Genomic DNA, 19,941 nt, shown 5'->3' with positions numbered 1-19,941 from the left:
TCGTTTCCCCTCCGTCTCTTTCTAGTTACGGTGAGTCATAATATATATAGTATGTCTATATTTCCGTGGGGTGAGTATAAATGTAAAAAATTCAGGATATTAAGGAAAAAAATAACGGATACATCAATTTTATTCGTATTAAAATTTTACTATAATACTAGATTTTGCCCGCGACTTCGTCCTCGTTGAAGTCATAAAACATAAAATCCCATTTATCCCGTGGGGATTTCGGAATAGCCTTTCTAAGTGCACCTTTAGGATACTCTAGATATACAGAGTGTGCCAAATTTCATGTCTTTAGGTCCAGTGATTTTAGGCTGTGCGTTGTCTGTCAGTCACTAAGTAACGGGAGAGTTTTATATTTATTGATTGATTGATGGTTGATGATTTACGGCGGAAATAAATTACGTAATTGCATTTATTATTCTAATATAGTTACTGTAGAATTTTTGCAAATAGATAAAAAATAGATGTTCAAGTATTTAACATTGGAAAATTGTAATGTTCCTTTCAGCGTTTTTTCATGTTTGCGTCTTCCGTCTTGCATCTTCAGAACACAGGACCGCTATAAATTATGACAACATTTTGCTGTATAATTTGGCGTTACGTCCAGTCATTTGAGGAATTAATGAAGTAAAATATCAATGTGTTTTTATAATATTTATTTATCATTACAATGCCAACTGCCTTTACAAATTTGCAAATTATAAGATAATAACAATAAAAAGTAACGAAATCGGTTCACTGAAAATATTTTTATCATTCCATACCCTTAAGTATTTAAATAGTTTTAAGAGTACTTGAAATATGAGATCGTGGTCTAGCGCTTCCCTATCATACAATAAAAAACAAAATATATTCAGGGTGTAATCGTTAAGTGTGCACAGGTGATTATTCCGTAACTATTGCAGGTATCAAAAAACTTTAAACTGATATCGATATGATACTGATATGATACTTTACCTAATGAGTAAAATAACAATAATAACTTTTTTTAAATATAACAAGAAATATCTAAAAATGTAACTTTAAACCCTCCCATACATTTTATTTCCCGTAACGTATATATTACGTTCCCACTGCTGGGACATGGCCTCCTATGAGGTTACAGCCACATCCACCACACTGGCCAAGTGCGGGTTTAAAATGAATGTTGCATATCTTCACTTTTTCAAAACAGGATATTTTTAATTCTACTATATTTAGCCATGTATTACGTTCCGCTAGATTGGACGGAAACCTGTAAAGAGAAAAGAAGATTATTTGCAAAATATAAAAAAAAAATGTCATTTAGATACAGATAACACAAAATTTGTGCTGTTGTCTTGTGCTTCTATTTCAGTAGGTACCATATATGTATGTACTTTGAGTTTTTGATTTTACAATATATCATTATATAAAAGTAGTCAACAACGTTTTTATACCATTAACTTTCACGCCAATTGAACTAACTCAAGTGGAGAAAGACTTCTCCTCATATAAAATACCATACCGAAATATATGTACACAATTTTATAAAGTATGGACACCCTAGTCTAATATTTATTACAATCATGAAACATTTAATAATAAGCAAATAACGATGTTAAATGGAAAAAACCTAATCAAAATTAACATTATAATCACAACTTCGATCTATTATTCCAGATTTAACAACAATTAAAGTAGAAATATTACTAAACTACAATTTTACATGAAGCGTAGTTTATGCATGGTTTTTTGTACTTACGAATGAAATATAATATCACATCCTGGATGCCATTCACTTTTGCAACCGCGCACAATATATTTACAACCATTTCTATTAATTTTGGCTCAGAATAATTCCAAAATACAAGAACAAACTCACGAAATGAACATAAACATCCGCCATTTTGCAGTAAACATTATTTGACACCTAGAATTGGGGCTGCCGCGCAACGATTTTCATAACATAATTCAAAATATGGGAAAAAAATTATGAGCGTGTTCGATAAGCAGTCCATTTTAAAAGTTGTAAACCTTTGTTATTTCAATGGAAAAGCAAACCTGCATGAATCTCGTTTAAATTTCATTTTTTTAGCGGATTTTATTAATGATTTATGTCATATAGACTATTATTACTGACAGTCGATTTTTTAATGCACGTCAATAGGGGAAAAATTTACAATCACGCTGGCTACCCTATGGGGTAAACAGGGGTTACTTGCGGTCATTCTATCAGTTTTTTATTTTTTCTTAGGAGTTTGGGTTCCAGTATGACTATAGTTCCATGGACGTCACTACAATTTTGTGTCAATAAACCTTTTTTATTTTTAAATACCAGAGACGTTACTCTAAAAATCGAAATCTGACATCTAGAATCGAATGCATTGATTACTTGTGAATAAAAATCATCATAAATTAATAAATTCGATTAACAAATGTTTCAAATCCGTATCGATTAATTCACTTTAATCGATGTTTTTAAGCAGGTTACCTCTCTTTGAAGATAAAATTGATAGACGTCAAATGTTGCCTATTAAATTGGCTCGACAATAGATGGCAGAGCACAGCAGAGTAATGTTCCAAAAATGTGGATTATTCTCTTATGCTCTTACATTTTCACCAGATTGAATAATAATTTAAGAAAATCGTATTTGAAATTTTATTGTAATACTGAAGGTAATAAAAATGCAGATTAAAAAGAAATCATTTTATTGAGTAGTTATTATGCCTCACAATAAATGAAATTGCAAAATAATGGCGTAAAAAACATTGTAAAAAATGATAAAAAATTTCGTAGTCTCATACAAAATATAAATAATATTACAATACAGTCGCATCTACTGGTCATAGTTACCAGAGATAATAATAATTTATTATTTTTATTTTTTAACTTTATAAAGTAAAATATAAAAGATAATAGTAACACAATATTGCTATTAACTGTATTTCTATTTTTCTCTAAATACAGCATTGCTGTTAAATATATATAAACATAATTTTCGCACAAATAAGTCAATTTCTCCATGAATACATTAGTCAATAGGTATAGGATAAGTCTTAAGTGTAGCTAAGTCTTTTATCATCTGAGTATTAAGAAAGATACCCTACATACCTAATTCAAAATTTAATAATGCCAATAACTCATATGCATTACAAGAACCACAATTATTTTCTATGGCATGAGAGATTACTTACCATTCATGTATTGAATCATCTTGAGTATTACATTGCTTATTATAAAACAGATTAAGCTTACAAATCTACTAATACACACACAGGCAAGAGAAGGAATGTATAAAACTACTATAAACTAGGGATGTAACGATACCGATATATCGGCCGATATAATCGGCAAGCCGATATATCGGTATCGCCGATAATAAATCAACCGATACCGATATTTTTTTATTAAATTCTTTCTTTTCATTTATGTTTTTGCATTGTATTCATTCATGTTGTTTTATTTCTGTTTCTGTAATAGTGTTAAGGAAGAGCGGAACCTCCTGACACAAGCATTTTATTTGCTTACTAGGAGTATTCCAATCACAAATTTGTTTATGTAAAGGAAAGAAAGAAATAATTTTGAATTTTTTTAATTTTTAACGTGATAACGTTTTTAAAATCGTTTTAGTCGGGTGACATGTTCATAAACTTGTGTCACACCAAAACCTCACGAGCGCGATCGCAGGTATAACGAGAGAGAGAGACGGACCGATCTCCCGTTTCATCTCGAGCGCTGCCACTGCATTATGTTATCACGTAAACATCTCGATCGTAAACCTACTTTACAAACAACCAATTTTTTTGATATCAAAAAATTCAAAAACCCGCGCCCAATGAACGATGCGGGAGGCCCCCCGCGCGTGCGCACTTTGTTTTCTAAAAAAACTCTACCAATAGTAAACTTTTATTACTATGTGTACTGGTACAGGTACTGTAATGTGTATTACTTAAAGTTTAACTGACTTTGTAAAATAATAATACTAAAATAAATGGTTTTGTTGTTTTTTGATTTGGCATTTTTATTTAAAAGAATACGATTAACAGTTGTCTCTGTTAAATGTTGGTAACTTTTTATGCATAATTCACTATTTATTTTTCTACCAAGCCATCGATATCGGTATCGGTATCGGTATCGCCGATACATTACTACAAATATCGGTATCGGTATCGTATCGGCAAAATCATGTATCGTTACATCCCTACTATAAACTATAAAATTAATTAAATATCAACATACATTAAAATGTTTTGATACTAATTATAATGGTATTTTAATATTATAGATTTAAGACGATTACAAACATTTTATTTGAGACTTTTCTTCATTCAAACCGCAAGGGACTAGAACGCGCTTCCTGAATCTGTGTTCCCCGACAAATACAATATGGGGGTCTTCAAGCGTTGAGTGAACTGGTACCTAATAGGGAAGCGCATACCATCTTAGACCGCATCTTAGCTTTCCATCAGGCGAGATTGTGGTCAAGCGCTTCCTTATCTAGAGTTAAAAAAAAGACGGGTTGCACTCCGGGAGTGCCGGCAGAAGTGAAAACTTGATTATTAACGTTGAGCATGTTTGATATCCATCCGTCTTATACTTTTTCGATCAGGCCACGTGTCCTGACGCGAGTTTAAGATTTTATACCCAACGCCGCTAAAGAAGTTTACACTTAAAAAAAAAGACTTCATATTTTCGGAAAAAATCCAAATAGTCAAGGAATTTCTAAAAAACTTCCTCAATATCCTCAAGTAGTGTATAAAAGAAAATAATGTTAATAATTGAATACTAATAATAATACTATGGCTTATGGCTGGTTCACACTTTGATTAGTGCGAGTGCAGGTGATGAGTAGTACTACGTGTGGACAGCGACTGTTTAGTGCGAGTGTTTAGTAGGCTGTGTAGTAAAGTGAATAGAAGCGTGTTCTATTTTTTTGCGAGTGGACTGCGAGTAGCCACGTCCCGCGCGCCCTCCCTTCCCCCTCACTCGCAGCGTGCCTGCACTCGCACTAATCACCTGCACTCGCAGTCAATTGGACACTACTCGCACTACACACCTGCACTCGCACTAATCACCTGCACTCGCAGTCAATTGGACACTACTCGCACTACACACCTGCACTCGCACTAATCACCTGCACTCACACTAATCAAAGTGTGAACCAGCCATTAGAAAGAAACAGTAATCTGATTCTAAACATGTAACCATTACACATTAATTGCTACCATTTAGTATGTTTATTAAATTTATCGTCGTTTCTTCTTATCATGGCGTCTAGTGCGAGATATAGTGGCTCTGTGCCCCGGGGATGACTGTTCAGAGCTGCACTCGTCGCTGTCTGTGTATGTCTGAAAAACAAAATTTTTATGAAAATATTGTAATCATTATCTATGATCAAATAATTTAACATTTCTGAACAAGATACTAAAAATAATGTTAAGGTACAGGTAAATAATAATGGCATATATTTTGAATTTATCTAGGTACTACTTATATTGTTGAGTTTGGAAACAAAAGTTGGACTTCCAACCTATTAATGAATGAAATGAAATTAGTTAGCTAGTTAATGAAAATATTGTAAAACTAATATTTTAAAGATTTTTGGTACCGTATAAAGAGAGAATATCCTTTATACCTATTTAGTAAATGATATTGGTTAAGTAAATTACTTATAACTAAATCTTATAGCTTCAATAGCTTAGATTCTTTGTAGTTGTTGAAACTTGAATGATTGCAATAAATAGAATTAATAATTACCTTTTCATAAGGATACGGTTCACTCTGGTCGTCAGTGAGGGTAACGCTTGCTAATAAGCAGACAAGTTGAAAAGCTGCTCCAATATACAAGCCATATCGTATGATGGTACTCATCATGTCTTCTGCAAATATTTCTCCGGGAATCATGTTGTGTGTGATGAAAGTACGATTTAATTATAAATCTTTTCTTAGCGATTGAAATTTGAAGCAAGTATATTCACTTGAGCCTAGATGCGTTTTCGTATGTGAATTACTAAAGATATAACCGGTACAACACTTTTTGTTTTGCTAGTCTTCATTAATCATTTATTTAAAAATCAATATCAAAAACAACAGATGACAGCTAATCCTATCGTCTGTGGCAAACTCTGCGGTGTCAACTGTCAAACGCATCTATGTCGCCTGCTCGGAGCAGGAGCAGGCTGCTCCTGGAGATCGATTATACCCTCTGACGTATTTTTTACAATTATTGTACGTCGTTAACTATATCTTTACTACTCTTACTTACACAAAATATCAACAGAAGAACAAGGATGGCATACATTCACATGTTTAAGCCCCCAGTACACAATGGCCTGTGAGAGGCCAATGCACAACTGTAGGCCACGATCACTTGCTGTTCACACAATGGGCAATGGCCCATGTCTCATTACTGCCTGTCAAGCCACTTGCGATGGACCTGGGCTCAGATTGATAAAAATCAATAAACCTGAGTTTCTTCATTGCTCCACAACACTGTCATTTTAGGCGATCAAATACTATATTTTAATATAAAAATAAAATTCTAGTTCTAGCACGCAACAAAAAAGTGATACCCCAGCGGTCGGTGACGAACTAAACAATGGCCCATTGTGTGAACACCACAGGCCACGCGACGCCACGAATCCTTTGAAGTGTGCCCAAAAAACCGACAACTCCCCGATTGCACGCCACGAAAGACACTTGCCCGCCATCATATACAATAGGCATGACGAAAGATTTTGAAAACCTCTTCCATAATGTGTGTATACGTTTATTAAACAAGAATATCCCTATATTTCGCTAATATACTTAAATTTAACGAAGATAAAAGCCATTTTTCAAAAAATATTTATTAACTGTGCCAAAACAGCTCACAGGGGTCATGGCGTAGGCGTGACGTCACTCTTACGTAAATACGTAATTATCTGTATGCATAGCGAAGCAAAATTAAACAAATATTTAATTATTAAGTGTTATAGAATCTAATTTCAAAGTTAATAAGTGGTGTGCAGTATTGCAATTTGAATCTACATAAAAATAATACCCAAAAAAGTGTTAGTAATTGTTTAAAGCGAGAAAATAATATGAAATGATTGTATAAATTTGACGCAGAGAAACCCGAACCACAATTATATTTCTGTTCTGAGTCGATAAAGCATACGTGAAAAAATAGAAAATAAATAAAAATGCGTATTCTCAATATATTCATAACAACAAAATACACCTGACGCGAAGTTGTTTACATAGACGTGACGTCACGCGTGTTTCAGTCAATATGGCCAACTGCAGAATTTCGATGTTTTATTTTATTGATAATCTCATTAATCTTAATGTTTTTAATCTTTCTAAGTCACTATTTTTTATTTATTTATTATACATTTTCCCTTAAAAACACTAATTCGATCATTTATGGATACTATCGTCATGCCTATTACCCCGTGTACACAATGGCAATGGGTCAACATGTGTGTGTGTACTGGGGCCTTTAGGCCGGCCACATACATCAGTTTTCCTGATACGAACGCTGCAGGAAAACTGATGTATGTGGCCGGCCTTATATAGGCACACGTTTGGAAAAAGCATGAATTTCGTTTATAAATGTTGTTCCTCGAAATACAATCTACAAAAATGGTCTGATATCATTTCTTCGTAAAATGATAAAAAAAAGTTTTTTTTTTGATAAATATAAATAACTCTAATAGTTAATGAACATTCTCACTTATTTATTTAAAGTTCTACAACAAAAACTTACTGGACCAAAGTTGTATAGTACGACATAAAAGAGATGAAATTAATTATTTTGGAACTAATTCGTTTTTCATTACCTGGCAACCCTGAATTGGCAATGTAGCTGTCAAGTTGAATAAAAATTTGTTGTTTTTTTCGTGAAGTGGAGAATTATTGAGATAAAATTGTTATTTAGAACAAGAAATTTAAATAAAAAAGGAGACATCATGAAAAAGGTTAAACGTAGCGGTGTCCGTGATGTGGTGTATAAAGTTTTTATTCGGTGTTTGTCCGAATTTCAAGCTGGAAATTTATTGACTGATTTGGAAAACGTTTACAAACGTACAGCAGAATATACCGGTGAGATTCCATTTATTTTTGCTCAGTACTACGTAAAATAGAATATTCCATTAGTGACGAGTGTTTAATGTATGTATGTATGGCGATTATTACGTTTTCGCAATTTAATTTGAGGTTATTTGTATGTAAACAAAAACTAGTTTTTATAGTGCGACCAGCACAATTTGAGTCAAGAAGTTATATCCAATCCAACCAGCCTCAAATAAAGTACCTAGTTTAGATTTTACTACATAGTATAGTGATAACTGTTTTCATACAGGTATTAATCAATCAAACCATAAGAAAAAAAATCATATTTACTGTATCATATTTACAGATACTGAAGATGCCCCGTACGGCGTACCCTCTTGCCAGTACTTCGAAACAGAGTGATGATCAGTCCTTTGAAGGAGTAGAATATTTAGATTTTGATGAATTATATTAATGTACAAAATTTATCTACAAAAAAAAATAAAAATATGTGGTTTTCAAATCGCCTTGTTTTTTTCTACCCGACGGACCCAGAAAGAGGGTAATGTGTTTGAGCTGCATGTATGCTTGTTTGTTTGTATGTTTGATTCTATGTGCGTCTCTGCAGTCTAAACACTTGACCGATTTTTATAAAATAACTAATTCCAAATACATTTAAGTAAAATTTGACCTAGGTAGGTCAATTAAAATACTAATGTATTTTTGTCTTAAATTTACACTATTGCTACAATGAAACAATTATAACGGTTTAAATCGCGGTATTTATTTTAGATTATATTATATAGATTTTTGGATTTTTATTCTATAGTATCAAGATCGCTTGCGTCGCAGTATCAGTGTTGCTATATGAGCGACGGTGGCGCCCTCATTTATTTTCATCTCTTTTGTGTCGCACTGTAGAGAATTTAATTTGCAACAAATAATGTTAATTTTTTATTTATCGGATAAATAGTTTAATCACAGACACAATAGAAAATCTATTGTGTCGTGGACAAAAGTTATCGAATGTGTGTGACTTTCATTACTTTTATATGAATTTACTGCGTTCGGAGGCCCGGATTCGGAAAACGGATCAGGAAATCGTATCAGGAAAAGTGATGTATGTGGCCGGCCTACGTCTCAAAAACATAGCCACGAGCACAGAACCATAGAGTAATATAATATATACGGTGCACAGAACTATAGGTCTACCAGAATCTGATGGCATATTTATATTTATGAAGTAAGGGCGTATTCAGAAAGAAAGCTTGAAACTTATAAGCGCTTATAAGCGCTTATCGGCGCTTATAAGCGCTGGTAACCCGCGCAGGAAAATATATGAACATGCGCTTATAAGCGCTGATCGGCGCCGACAAGTTTGTTGAAACTTGTTGGAACTTGTCGGCGCCGATCAGCGCTTATAAGCGCATGTTCATATATTTTCCTGCGCGGGTTACCAGCGCTTATAAGCGCCGATAAGCGCTTATAAGTTTCAAGCTTTCTTTCTGAATACGCCCTAAAAGATTTTCATGTGGCAAATTATTTGACAACTATCAAATTGGTTGTCAAATTATTTGTCTTTTTTGCAGTTGATAAATAATTTTTAGGATTTTGTCTAAAAAATCTTCGAAAATGTCGAAAAAGCCGCTGTGATCACAAGCAAGAGGTGTTGTTTATAATGTGTATAGAAAAATATTTGATGAAGAAGGGTCAAACACATCACAATTTTCAATTTAGAAGATTTTATTGGTAAATTGGACTTACCCGCTTTGATACTTTCAATTAAAAATATTATATTTAGGTAACTATAATATTGTTTGTTGATTGGAATATAATTTTATGAAAACTTATTACAGGAGTTTCCAATACGGGATTTCCAATCCAATAATTTCAAGTCCAAGCTGTACAAGTCAATTTTATAATGTGTGTATCTGTTAATACTTACGAAAATAAACATAGTTTTATTTTATTTTATAAAAAATTATAAGCAGTCTAGTTTTCTATCGATATAACATCGATATTTTCACATGGCATAATGATAATGAACATACAAATATAGGTATGTGTAAATAATAATATGTATTACCTGTATAAAAGTAATATGTATATTATACATGTAAGTATGTACCTACATAATATTAAGTGGATATCTCATTATTAAGTACAGTATTGTCCACTTATGTAATGTGACTAATGATATTGAGAACAAACTAAAAAATAAGCAGTATCAAGATCGTTCAGTCCATTTTCCCTAGGGTTGCACACTCAAAATTTTGATTTCCCTAATTGCCATCAGATTCTGGTTTACCTATATATTATGTGGCCAAGAGCGCCTCTCGTGCAGTCACTCTCTGACTAATATATTATAGTTATCTGTGGCAGTCACCATTACTTGATTACTTGCTCTGTGGACTGTGGCAGTCACGAACAAAGAATATACTACTCACCTTCGGCGAGAAGAATGACAACTTCATACAAAAAAAAAGAAACGAAGACGATTTTTTTTTTTTTTTTTTTTTATTTATTTATTTATTTCAGAACCAAAGACACATATACATATTATCACAATACTCTGCCAAACTGTAAAACAGTTTGTTGGCAGATGTAGCTCCATTTTACAAAATATGTACTTCCATTTTACTTATAAAACACTACAATTTAATTTAACACTTTGATATTCTAACAGCTAACAATGTTACATTTCAACGGCCACAGATCATCAACACATCAACTCACTCTCAAATGCATTTAAAAAAAATCTTCTTAATTCCTTCCTAATAATTCCATCCTTCCTATCACTTTCCTTAATTTTCATTGGGATTCTATTAAACAGTTTTGGCACTAAGTACTTCCTATGTCTCTGCCCATAGTAGTTACAATAGTGTGGCACTTCTAATACATTTTTAGTTCTTAAGTTATAAGACATTGTTTTATTAATACAGATTTTAAATTCATCATTATGAAATTGTTCCATTGCTATTAACATATTTACCTTCTCATGAACAGGCAGCATCTTGCACTCTACAAACAAATACAGTAGCACCTCGTTAAGTCGAACCTCGATAAGTCAAAAACCTCCAAATCTCGAAAAAATGTCTTGTTCCCTTCCCTTCAAACCCGAAAACCTCTATTACTTGAAATTTTGTCCCTCTGTTAGTCGAAATAATCACCGAGTCCCTCCAAACCATTTTGGTACATATTTTCACTCTATAACTCGAAAAATCAAATTTGACCTCTGTATCTCGAACATAGCAACGTTTTATTTTACAACCAGTACACTATTGTTTCTTAGAAAACATTTTAGGAGTATACGATAATTAATTTATGACTCACGAAACACGTGTTTGCGTTAAGTATGACGAAATTATCGATTCAGTTGCTCAGAAAACCGATACTAATGATTAAGATGACATAGAAGACGTGAATAGTACATGCGCTCCATGGGTTTCCATCAAAGAGGCAAGAACCGTATTGAATACCTTACGAAATTTTATAAAGCAAACCAGTATCTTTGAGAAAGAAGAATTTTCTGCTCTTTATAGATTATAAAATGCTAGAGAACAACCAAATTATCTAAAGCAAAAAAAATACTGACATTTTTAATGCCATATTTTTTATTTTAAAATGATTTGAAATAATGTTGATTTATAATAAATAAAAACATGTTTGTGACCTCTGCAAGTTGAATTTTAATTTATTTTACCTCTGTAACTCAAAATTGATAAGAATAAACCTCAAACTCTTTATGTCGAATCAAAATCCGCCTAAGTCGAAATCCTCCATAAGTTGAAAACTCTATAACTCGAATTTTTTGGCGTCTCCCTTGATATTCGACTTATAGAGGTGCTACTGTAGTTATAATCATTATTTTTTTTACAGCGGATTTTTACTTTTTCATGTGCTAATATTTTAATAAATTTTAATTGAAGCGCTTTTATTTTATCAAGGTAAGTCTTAAAAGTGCGCCCATAGCTAGCCAATCCATAAGAAAGCAGTGAGTCAGTCAATGCATAGTACACAATATACATAGTGGCCTTATCTAAAATAAAACTAAGATGATGAAATTTAACAAGAACTGCCCTCAGCCTATCCGAAAGATTAAGAATATGAGATTTCCATGAAAAGTATTTATCAATAACTAACCCCAAGTATTTGTATTCTTCCACTAATTCAATATTTTTACAATTACATTTCTTTGCAATATGTAGACATTCATAATTATGACCTAATATTTTTGGCGAATTCATAGTCTTACTATAAGGTGAGCGAATATGTATACATTTTGTTTTATTCATATTGATTATGATTCCATTATCGTGCGCCCATTTTATTATATTTGTAAAGTCATTTTGTATTTTAGCTTCTAATATGTGCATATCTTTATGCGCATAGAGTAGACAAGTATCATCCGCATACATATATATACTGCAATCACGTACTACATTGCACATACTGTTCACATGCATTATGTATCCAACGGGTCCGAAGACGGAGCCGGTTGGCACGCCACACTCAACCTTTGCCGGCTTACTGGCCTCCCCGCTAACCATTGTTACAAGTGTTCTATTCCCAAGGTACGCCTGGAGCCATTTACTAACACTCCCTGCGACCCCACACTCTTCCATTGCCTGAAGCAGCTGGTGGTGCTCCAAAGTGTCAAAAGCTTTTTTGAAGTCTATGAAAACGATCACCACCTGCTTCCGTTGGTCTAGGGCCTCATTAACTTCATCCGTGAATCGTGCCAGGAGCGTCTCCGTGCTTCGGCCCCGCCGAAATCCATATTGGTTATCGGTTAATACATTATTTTTTCCAAAAAACTACTAATCTGTCCGACAATATATTTTTCTACAATTTTATTTATAACCGACAATATTGCTATGGGTCTATAATTTGTGTAATCTGTATGTGCTCCCTGTTTGAAAATAGGTCTGATTATAGCGGATTTTAACATATCAGGATACAGCCCTTTGTCTACACATAAATTTATAAACAATGCCAAAATTGGACTCAGTGTACTTTTTAACATTTTTATCTCTTTTACCCTTATTTTATCTATACCAGGCGATTTATTAGAACTTAAATTATTAATTATTTTTTCAACATCCTTGGATGATGCTTTTTGAAACCTTAGTGACACTAAACTATCTTTAATGTAAGTATATCGATCAAGGAATTTATAATCACAGTTGTGTTTAATATTTGAGATCTCTTTTGTAAATGTGTGAGAAAATTTATCACAAATGTTTACTGTAGTATCCGATTTACCTAAATATTTTATAATAATTTCATCTATACTTTTTTTATTTTGACCTGTCCATGAGTTTATTTTAAACCAAATTTTTTTGAGATCCTTTTTACACTTTAAAATTTCCTCTTTTCTGTAACTATTTTTTGCCTTATTAATATGCTTATTCACTCTATTCCTATACTTATTATATTGTAAACGTAAATTCAAATCCATTGGTCTACTTTTTGAGTATTTAAACAATTTATCCCTAGTATTAATCATATTTTTTAATTTTTTTGTTATCCAAGGCTTACGTTTTCTCTTTTTATTGAGATTTATGAACATATGTGCTTGGTCATAGGCCATATTAAATATAGTATACAATTTATCATATAAGATTAACGGACACTTACAGTTCAATAGATCAGTCCACTCAACATTTTCAAGAAATTCTAGCACTTTTTTATCACATATTACACTTACACTGTTTCCTTTGTTACACATATCTATTTTCTTTTCACTATCTATACACAAGCCTATAAGATAATGATCTGATATTTTACTATTTAAAACATATGAAGAAGCCTTTCTTTTGGTTCGTACCCACACATGATCGATGCACGAGCTCGTCACTGAGCCACAATATATCTCCTCGCGTGTTACGTCACTGATTGCACATTGCATGCCGACTTCGCACATGTTGTTGTTATACATATTCACTACACTGTTTGTTCCCCCCATTAGGTCAATATTTGTGTCTCCAATCATTACCAACTCGCCATTTTTAGGCAATCTGGATAAAGTATATTGTATTTCCTTCAGAAATCCCAGTTTGTTTGTCTTTGGTGGTCTATAAACACACAGTATATGCAAGGGCAGCTCACCGTCTTGAAGTATTTCACAATGAATGGCCTCTGAGTAGTTACAATTTAGCAGATTTGAGTTGAATTTTAATGTATTTTTTATATATATCAATATTCCTCCCCCTCTCTTATTTTCCCTTGTGTGTATACTAGTGTCAAATCCTTGTAGGCAGTATAAATCCAATTCATTTTTTTTTATGTTTATTTCTGTAAGTACAATGATATCAATCTTATTTCTGCAATTACTTATCAATGTTTCAAATTGATTGAAGTTTTTTCTTAAAGATCTTATGTTTAAATGAATAATATTTATATTTGTATTTTGTCTGCTAATAATATCTGCTTCCCAGCTGTTTAAAGTTGTATACTTTTTAAATCTTATATTATTTGAGATTGATCCGCCATCTAGTTGGTACCCCCTTAAACTATTTACTGGCGGGCTTTTCAAACTTTAAATAGTCACATGACTTGAAGATTGATAAAAATTTTATTCTATGATCCATCAGGTATGAAAAAATATGTACTTACACACAAATTTTTAAATACATATTTAAAGTACATATTTTTTCAAAGCTGATGGAATATCAAGTTCAAGGAAAGGTTTTGCTAAAAAAACAGCAGTGTTCTAGGAAATGTTTAATAATTATTATAATTAGTTTAAAAATTAACATTAACATTAACTAGAATAAGTACCGTTTATATTCCAATAACATTATCAACAGCACATCACATCAGTGATTCTTATTACTACAGGATAAAATAATTGAATGAAATGAACCAATTTTTTATATTTTTAGGATTTTCTTCTAAAATATTCACAAAAATCTTCAAAAATTCCAAGCAGTTTTGTCGCTGACAAAAAATCGTTCGTGGCCGGCCTCCTTAAAGCTCAAGACATACTGCTATCGAATCCGTGTCGGAGGCGAAGTGGGATAGTTTGTATCCTGAGATTGTATGAACCCTGCCACATTGGCTGAACTGCGTGCCGTTACCGAATCTCAATCTCACTATCCCGCTTCGCATCCACCACGGATTCGATGGCAGTGTATCTGGAGCTTAGTAGTGGAAAAGTTATACAACATGATAAAGGGGTTTGGGTAAAGTTGGCGTCGTGATGAACTTTCGCGGCCCGTGATAAAATTTGGATATTTTAAATGAGCAATATATTGTGAGCAAAAGTTATTATGAACATAAATCTCGTAACGTATTAGGAACAGAGATATTTGGTTTTGTATTATTCATTTGCCTAGAATTTAGATTATTTATTATAAGATTTTTCTGAGTTTCTTAGGTTTGTCCGTTATTTACGAATTCTAATCCAAACGATGTTTATAAAAGCTTAAATACACGCAAGATATTGCTCTTTTTAAAATATTCAAGTTTCATCACTTGCCGCGAAAGATCATAACGACGCCACTGGCCCATACAAAAATACCCAAACCCCTTTATTTATAATTTTACACATGTTTAAGAATTTTAATTTTTTTCTTCAACGCTGCTGCTGATGCCTCTACAATGAACTGTCTATTTTTAAGACTACAAAATCTTTTCATGCAAATATAAAAAATGCTTTCTATTATAATTTTAATTAATGTATTTCTATGGTTCATACATTTGATAAAATCAAAACTTATGGTTTTTAATAAAATTTCTGTACACTGGCTTTTTATATTTTCTAAATGTGAGTTTTTCTCTAAAAAGGATTTTATATATTTTGAGCACAACTCTATGGTCTTAATTAATATATTGGAACCATATTTTAATCTATCTTTAGTATCATACTCCTTCATTTCTATAAAAAGGTGTTCTAGGCCTTTTTCTTTTGTGTATAATGATTCTTTGCAATCATTGCACTTAGTATCTATTTTTTTTAGAATGAATCCCGCAACGTAAGCACAAGCTTGTGTATCATTTGTCACTATCATTTCTTCTTCACCATCCAATTCTTTTATATTAAATTCTATTGTAAAAGGAACAGGTCCTTCGTCTTCATTTTCTTTTTCTGTTGTTACAGATCTTGTAAATAGAGTTTTAAAATTATTAATGATTGCTTCGTTATGGTCTGTCTCACAGTTAGTTCCCTTGGCTCCTGTAGTTGCTAAGCGACTCAAGACAGCTGTCTTCAAAGCTGCTATAAATTGCCCCGTTGTTGGGTTGGTATTTGCTCCACAATTTCCCCTTATAATACCAAATAAGTTTTCTAGCGGGTCTTGTTGCAACTTTCTTGTGCACAAACTGCTTATTTGGTATTTTTGTTTGATATTTTGCCATATCTGTTCTACACCATTTATTGTCCAAATCCAACCATATAGCGATGGTGGCTTGCTGCGGCATCCTACAAATTCCATGTTTTGGAAAAATGATTTCATTTTTTTAAATAATTGAATATGTGGCGTTCGGTCATTCATGTTTGTGCAACACTTTTTTCCATTTTTTAAATCCTGACTGTCACTATTTAGACAGTCAAATAAATTGTCCATATCAACAATTAAATCAGCGGTTATGATTGCTTCTTGTGGTAGTTCACCTATAAAAAAAAATTTAAATATGAGAGGTCAGTAGGTACACCATATTGAACAAACCCTAACCATTTAAAATCAACTGACTTTGAAAACCGGTACTTGACAAGTTAAAATTAAAAAAAGGGAACATGCATGGAGTACTGAAAGGGGAATTTCATTTTGTGTCAATGTCATTTCATTTGTTATTTTCGTGTCCAGCTATTGGTAGAAATCAAAATATATTTTGATTTCCACCAATTCGCATTTCTGACTTCCACCTCGCGCATTGTCACCGCATTTTTTTAGAGAAGTAATAACATCTCTTCTCTCTCTGTACTCCATGGGAACATGTGACATATTTGTAGTTTTATTACCTTTAGCAATTTTGCAGTACATGCCAGCTGCCACAGAGTGACTTAAAACCTGAGCTGCGAGACTAACTCTCATTTTTTGTTTTGAGTTAGGAGCTAAGTGTTCAGTCCGAAGTTTTGGGGCAAAAACAAAATGGTCATTTTGTGAATCAAGGTCATAGAACTCTTTTATGTGGGTCCATTTCGCAATACCTGGAATTAGAAAAAAGAGCCTTATAAGTATGTATGCATTTATGTACCAAAATAATTATATTTTAATCATTACATGCAGTCAGAAATATATATAATTTTTTCAAAATCAAAGCGAGCTAAGTCACGGTACAAGCATAGCTAGTTACTGCATAAAATGTATATAAATCACACAAACATACTTCACACATCACACATCCATACTAATAATATAATACGAAAGTAACTCTATCAATCTGTCTGTTACTCAATCACGCCTTAACTACTGAACCAATTTGCATGAAATTTGGTATAGAGATATTTTAATACCCGAGAAAGGACATAGGCTACTTTTTACCCCTGGAAACAGGATAGGTTTTATCCCGGAAATCCCACGGGAACAGGAACTGTGCAGGTTTTTCTTTGACTGCGCGGGCGAAGCTGCGGGTGGAAAGCTAGTACATAATATAATATACTAGGGGTCCACCCCAGCTTTGCCCGTGGTACATATTTTGCAATAAAAAGTAGCCTATGTTCTTTCTCAGGGTCTAAAGATTGTTTGTGCCAAATTTCATCAAAATCGGCCCAGTAGTTTATGAGCCTATTCATTACAATCAAACAAACAAACAAAGTTTTCCTTTTTATAATGTTAGAGTAGACAAACACTGATTATAAAATTAGCTTCTGCCCGTGGCATATTGATATTGATTACTTATGACATCCAAACTTTAGCATTTATTATATTGCATTGCGTTATTTACATGTGGGTAAAAGCCTGCTCCATCTGGCTCCATCTTTCTTTTCCATGTAAACCACAGACTGCGGCAGTACCTAAATTATATTATTAGAAGAATTACGATTAGTGATTCTTACCTTCACCAACTTTTCCATCAGAACTGATATTGGTTTTAGATTTGATGTTGTATTTCATAAATAAATTTCTGAAGCATTTCAACAGATGAGGGGCATCAAAAAGTGTGACAACATTATGGTTGTAGATTTCAATTTGAGGATTTTCTGGAGTAGCTCCTAGTGTCCCCAGAGCTTTTCTATTTACTCCATCCATATCACATACTGTTGCTGAAACATTTATATTGACTTCGAAGCAGTGGTAGAGAACCTTAAAATATAAAATAATAATTAGCTCTGAAAACAGTGAAAATTTAAGAATATAAAAATAAAAGTTGCATTTAATTTATTTACCTCTTTGATCAAGACCGAAAGTCTGTCTGCACTAACAGATGACCCAGATAAATAAAAAGCAACTGGTTGTTTAATTTGTTTACGGATACCACTCAACATGAAAACAAGAGCATAACATGCTACTTGAGATGATCTACCCTGTAATCCGTGATCCTGGTAGCCATCAATTAAATCATTTTTGTTATTGTATAATAAATGCTTCCTTATTGATATTTCATCAAATGACAAAATAAATTCATTGTCTTTTTGTTTCAGATTTTTTGAAACTTTTTTCAACATTTCAAATATTTTTTTATTTATTCCCACCTTTAAATCAAAAAGCTGCAGCAATTTTTTTAGAGATGATGGTGAGGGCAGTATTATTAATCTCCGTAGAAGATTATAACATGTTGGTGATCTTTTATATATTCTCAGGGCAGTAATTTTTTGCTCCTTTGTCCAACGTCGCCCTTTCTCTTTTCTCCGAAAATTTTTTATTTCTCCTTGTAAAATCAGTGCCAATGATGGAGTAATATATTTTGATAGAAGCTGTACATATTTAGCTGTGTCTAAAGCTTTTAGCACCTCGTCATTCTTTAATTTGGTAATTGTATTTCTTAATTTGCATATTTTTTGCATAAATTTCCGACATTTTGTCATATAATATCTTTGTTTTGAGATTGTCTCATTAGGGTCAAATTCTTGGGGTAAATGTGATGAACCAGGCTTTGTGTCAACTTCTTCTTTAGAAAAGGAAGGACCAGGTGTTGGATCAACCCTTCTTTGTGAAGCAATATTTAAAACAATATTTGTTTGTTCACAAAGAACGGACCTTGATGTACCAGGTGAAGCATCATCCTTATTGCTTAGAACAACATTTCCAGAGTCAGACAACCTGCTTACGGGATTCAGAACAACTCTCTGTAAATAAATAAATAAAAATTCTTATTTAAACAATTCAGGTAAATCACTAAGAAATTAAGGATGCCATAATATAAAGCTATATGTATAGTATAGCATAGTATAAAAGTATAGCTGGGCACCACAACATATGTGTAATGTAATATTATATCACTTTCATTTGACTTTAGTCCGAATGTATCAGTATTGTGCTGTAATATGAAGCTTTACATTATAGCAGCAGCCGTCTTGTTTGTATGTTGTAGCCGTATTGTAAGTATAACCTGCGCAGATAAAGAATAGATCTGAAAATGGTGGCGGATACTTATTAGACGCCATTTACAGATCTATACTCTATCTGCACGTCTTATAACATAAAACAGAACATTTACCTTAACATCCTCTGGTACGGCTGATCTTAGCAGCTTTTTAGCATTATAATCCCTAAATGAGCATGGTTTAAAATGTTGATCACACAGCATATAGTGTTCTGTGAAGAGTTTTCTCAGGAATTCTGAGGTGCGGTTTTTATCGGGGAAACAATATTTCGCCCACAATTCACAACTGAAAAAAAAGTTAAGCAATGTAGTTCAACAGATCAAAATGTCAATATTCATACAAGTTAACAAAATAAGTTTTAGTTTGTTTAACATACCGAAGCATGTTAGTTGTTCCCGGTCGGGGAAAACGATACAACTTAACACGCGAGTCCTTGGCAGGAGAACGT

The 19,941-nt window shown here is 32.9% G+C and overlaps 1 protein-coding gene and 2 long non-coding RNA genes across 4 annotated transcripts; 1 reads left to right on the top strand and 2 right to left on the bottom strand.

The window, feature by feature from the left end:
* Nucleotides 1–645: 645 nt before the first annotated feature.
* On the bottom strand, nt 646–2,258 carry LOC149904838 (uncharacterized). Its single transcript, XR_016457246.1, has 2 exons — nt 1,730–2,258; nt 646–1,240 (listed from the first exon to the last, which is right to left on the bottom strand). It is a non-coding gene; the product is annotated as an uncharacterized LOC149904838 (long non-coding RNA).
* A 1,917-nt stretch (nt 2,259–4,175) lies between these two features.
* Nucleotides 4,176–6,107, bottom strand: LOC149904837 (protein anon-73B1). Of its 2 annotated transcripts, none has more exons than XR_016457225.1 (3): nt 5,726–6,100; nt 5,140–5,316; nt 4,176–4,775 (listed from the first exon to the last, which is right to left on the bottom strand). XR_016457225.1 is itself a non-coding variant. In XM_090107141.1 (3 exons), exons 1-2 carry the CDS (start codon nt 5,870–5,872, stop codon nt 5,215–5,217), a joined length of 249 nt encoding a protein of 82 aa, XP_089963267.1. In that variant the 5' UTR covers nt 5,873–6,107; the 3' UTR covers nt 4,176–4,761; nt 5,197–5,214. The 2 variants fall into 2 exon arrangements, 1 of the variants encoding a protein (XP_089963267.1); XM_090107141.1 differs by having other exon boundaries at nt 4,176–4,761; nt 5,197–5,316; nt 5,726–6,107.
* A 1,625-nt stretch (nt 6,108–7,732) lies between these two features.
* Nucleotides 7,733–8,918, top strand: LOC149904836 (uncharacterized). Its single transcript, XR_016457279.1, has 2 exons — nt 7,733–8,053; nt 8,370–8,918. It is a non-coding gene; the product is annotated as an uncharacterized LOC149904836 (long non-coding RNA).
* Nucleotides 8,919–19,941: the final 11,023 nt, after the last annotated feature.

Source organism: Colias eurytheme, chromosome 11 (assembly GCF_061535395.1).
Source record: "Colias eurytheme isolate Ceu_HAF_F1 chromosome 11, ilColEury1 Martin Lab GWU primary, whole genome shotgun sequence".
In the NCBI taxonomy this organism is placed as follows: Eukaryota; Metazoa; Arthropoda; class Insecta; order Lepidoptera; family Pieridae; genus Colias; species Colias eurytheme.
The sequence above is the reverse complement of the archived record's forward strand: the minus strand, read 5'-3'. Positions and strand labels throughout refer to the sequence as shown.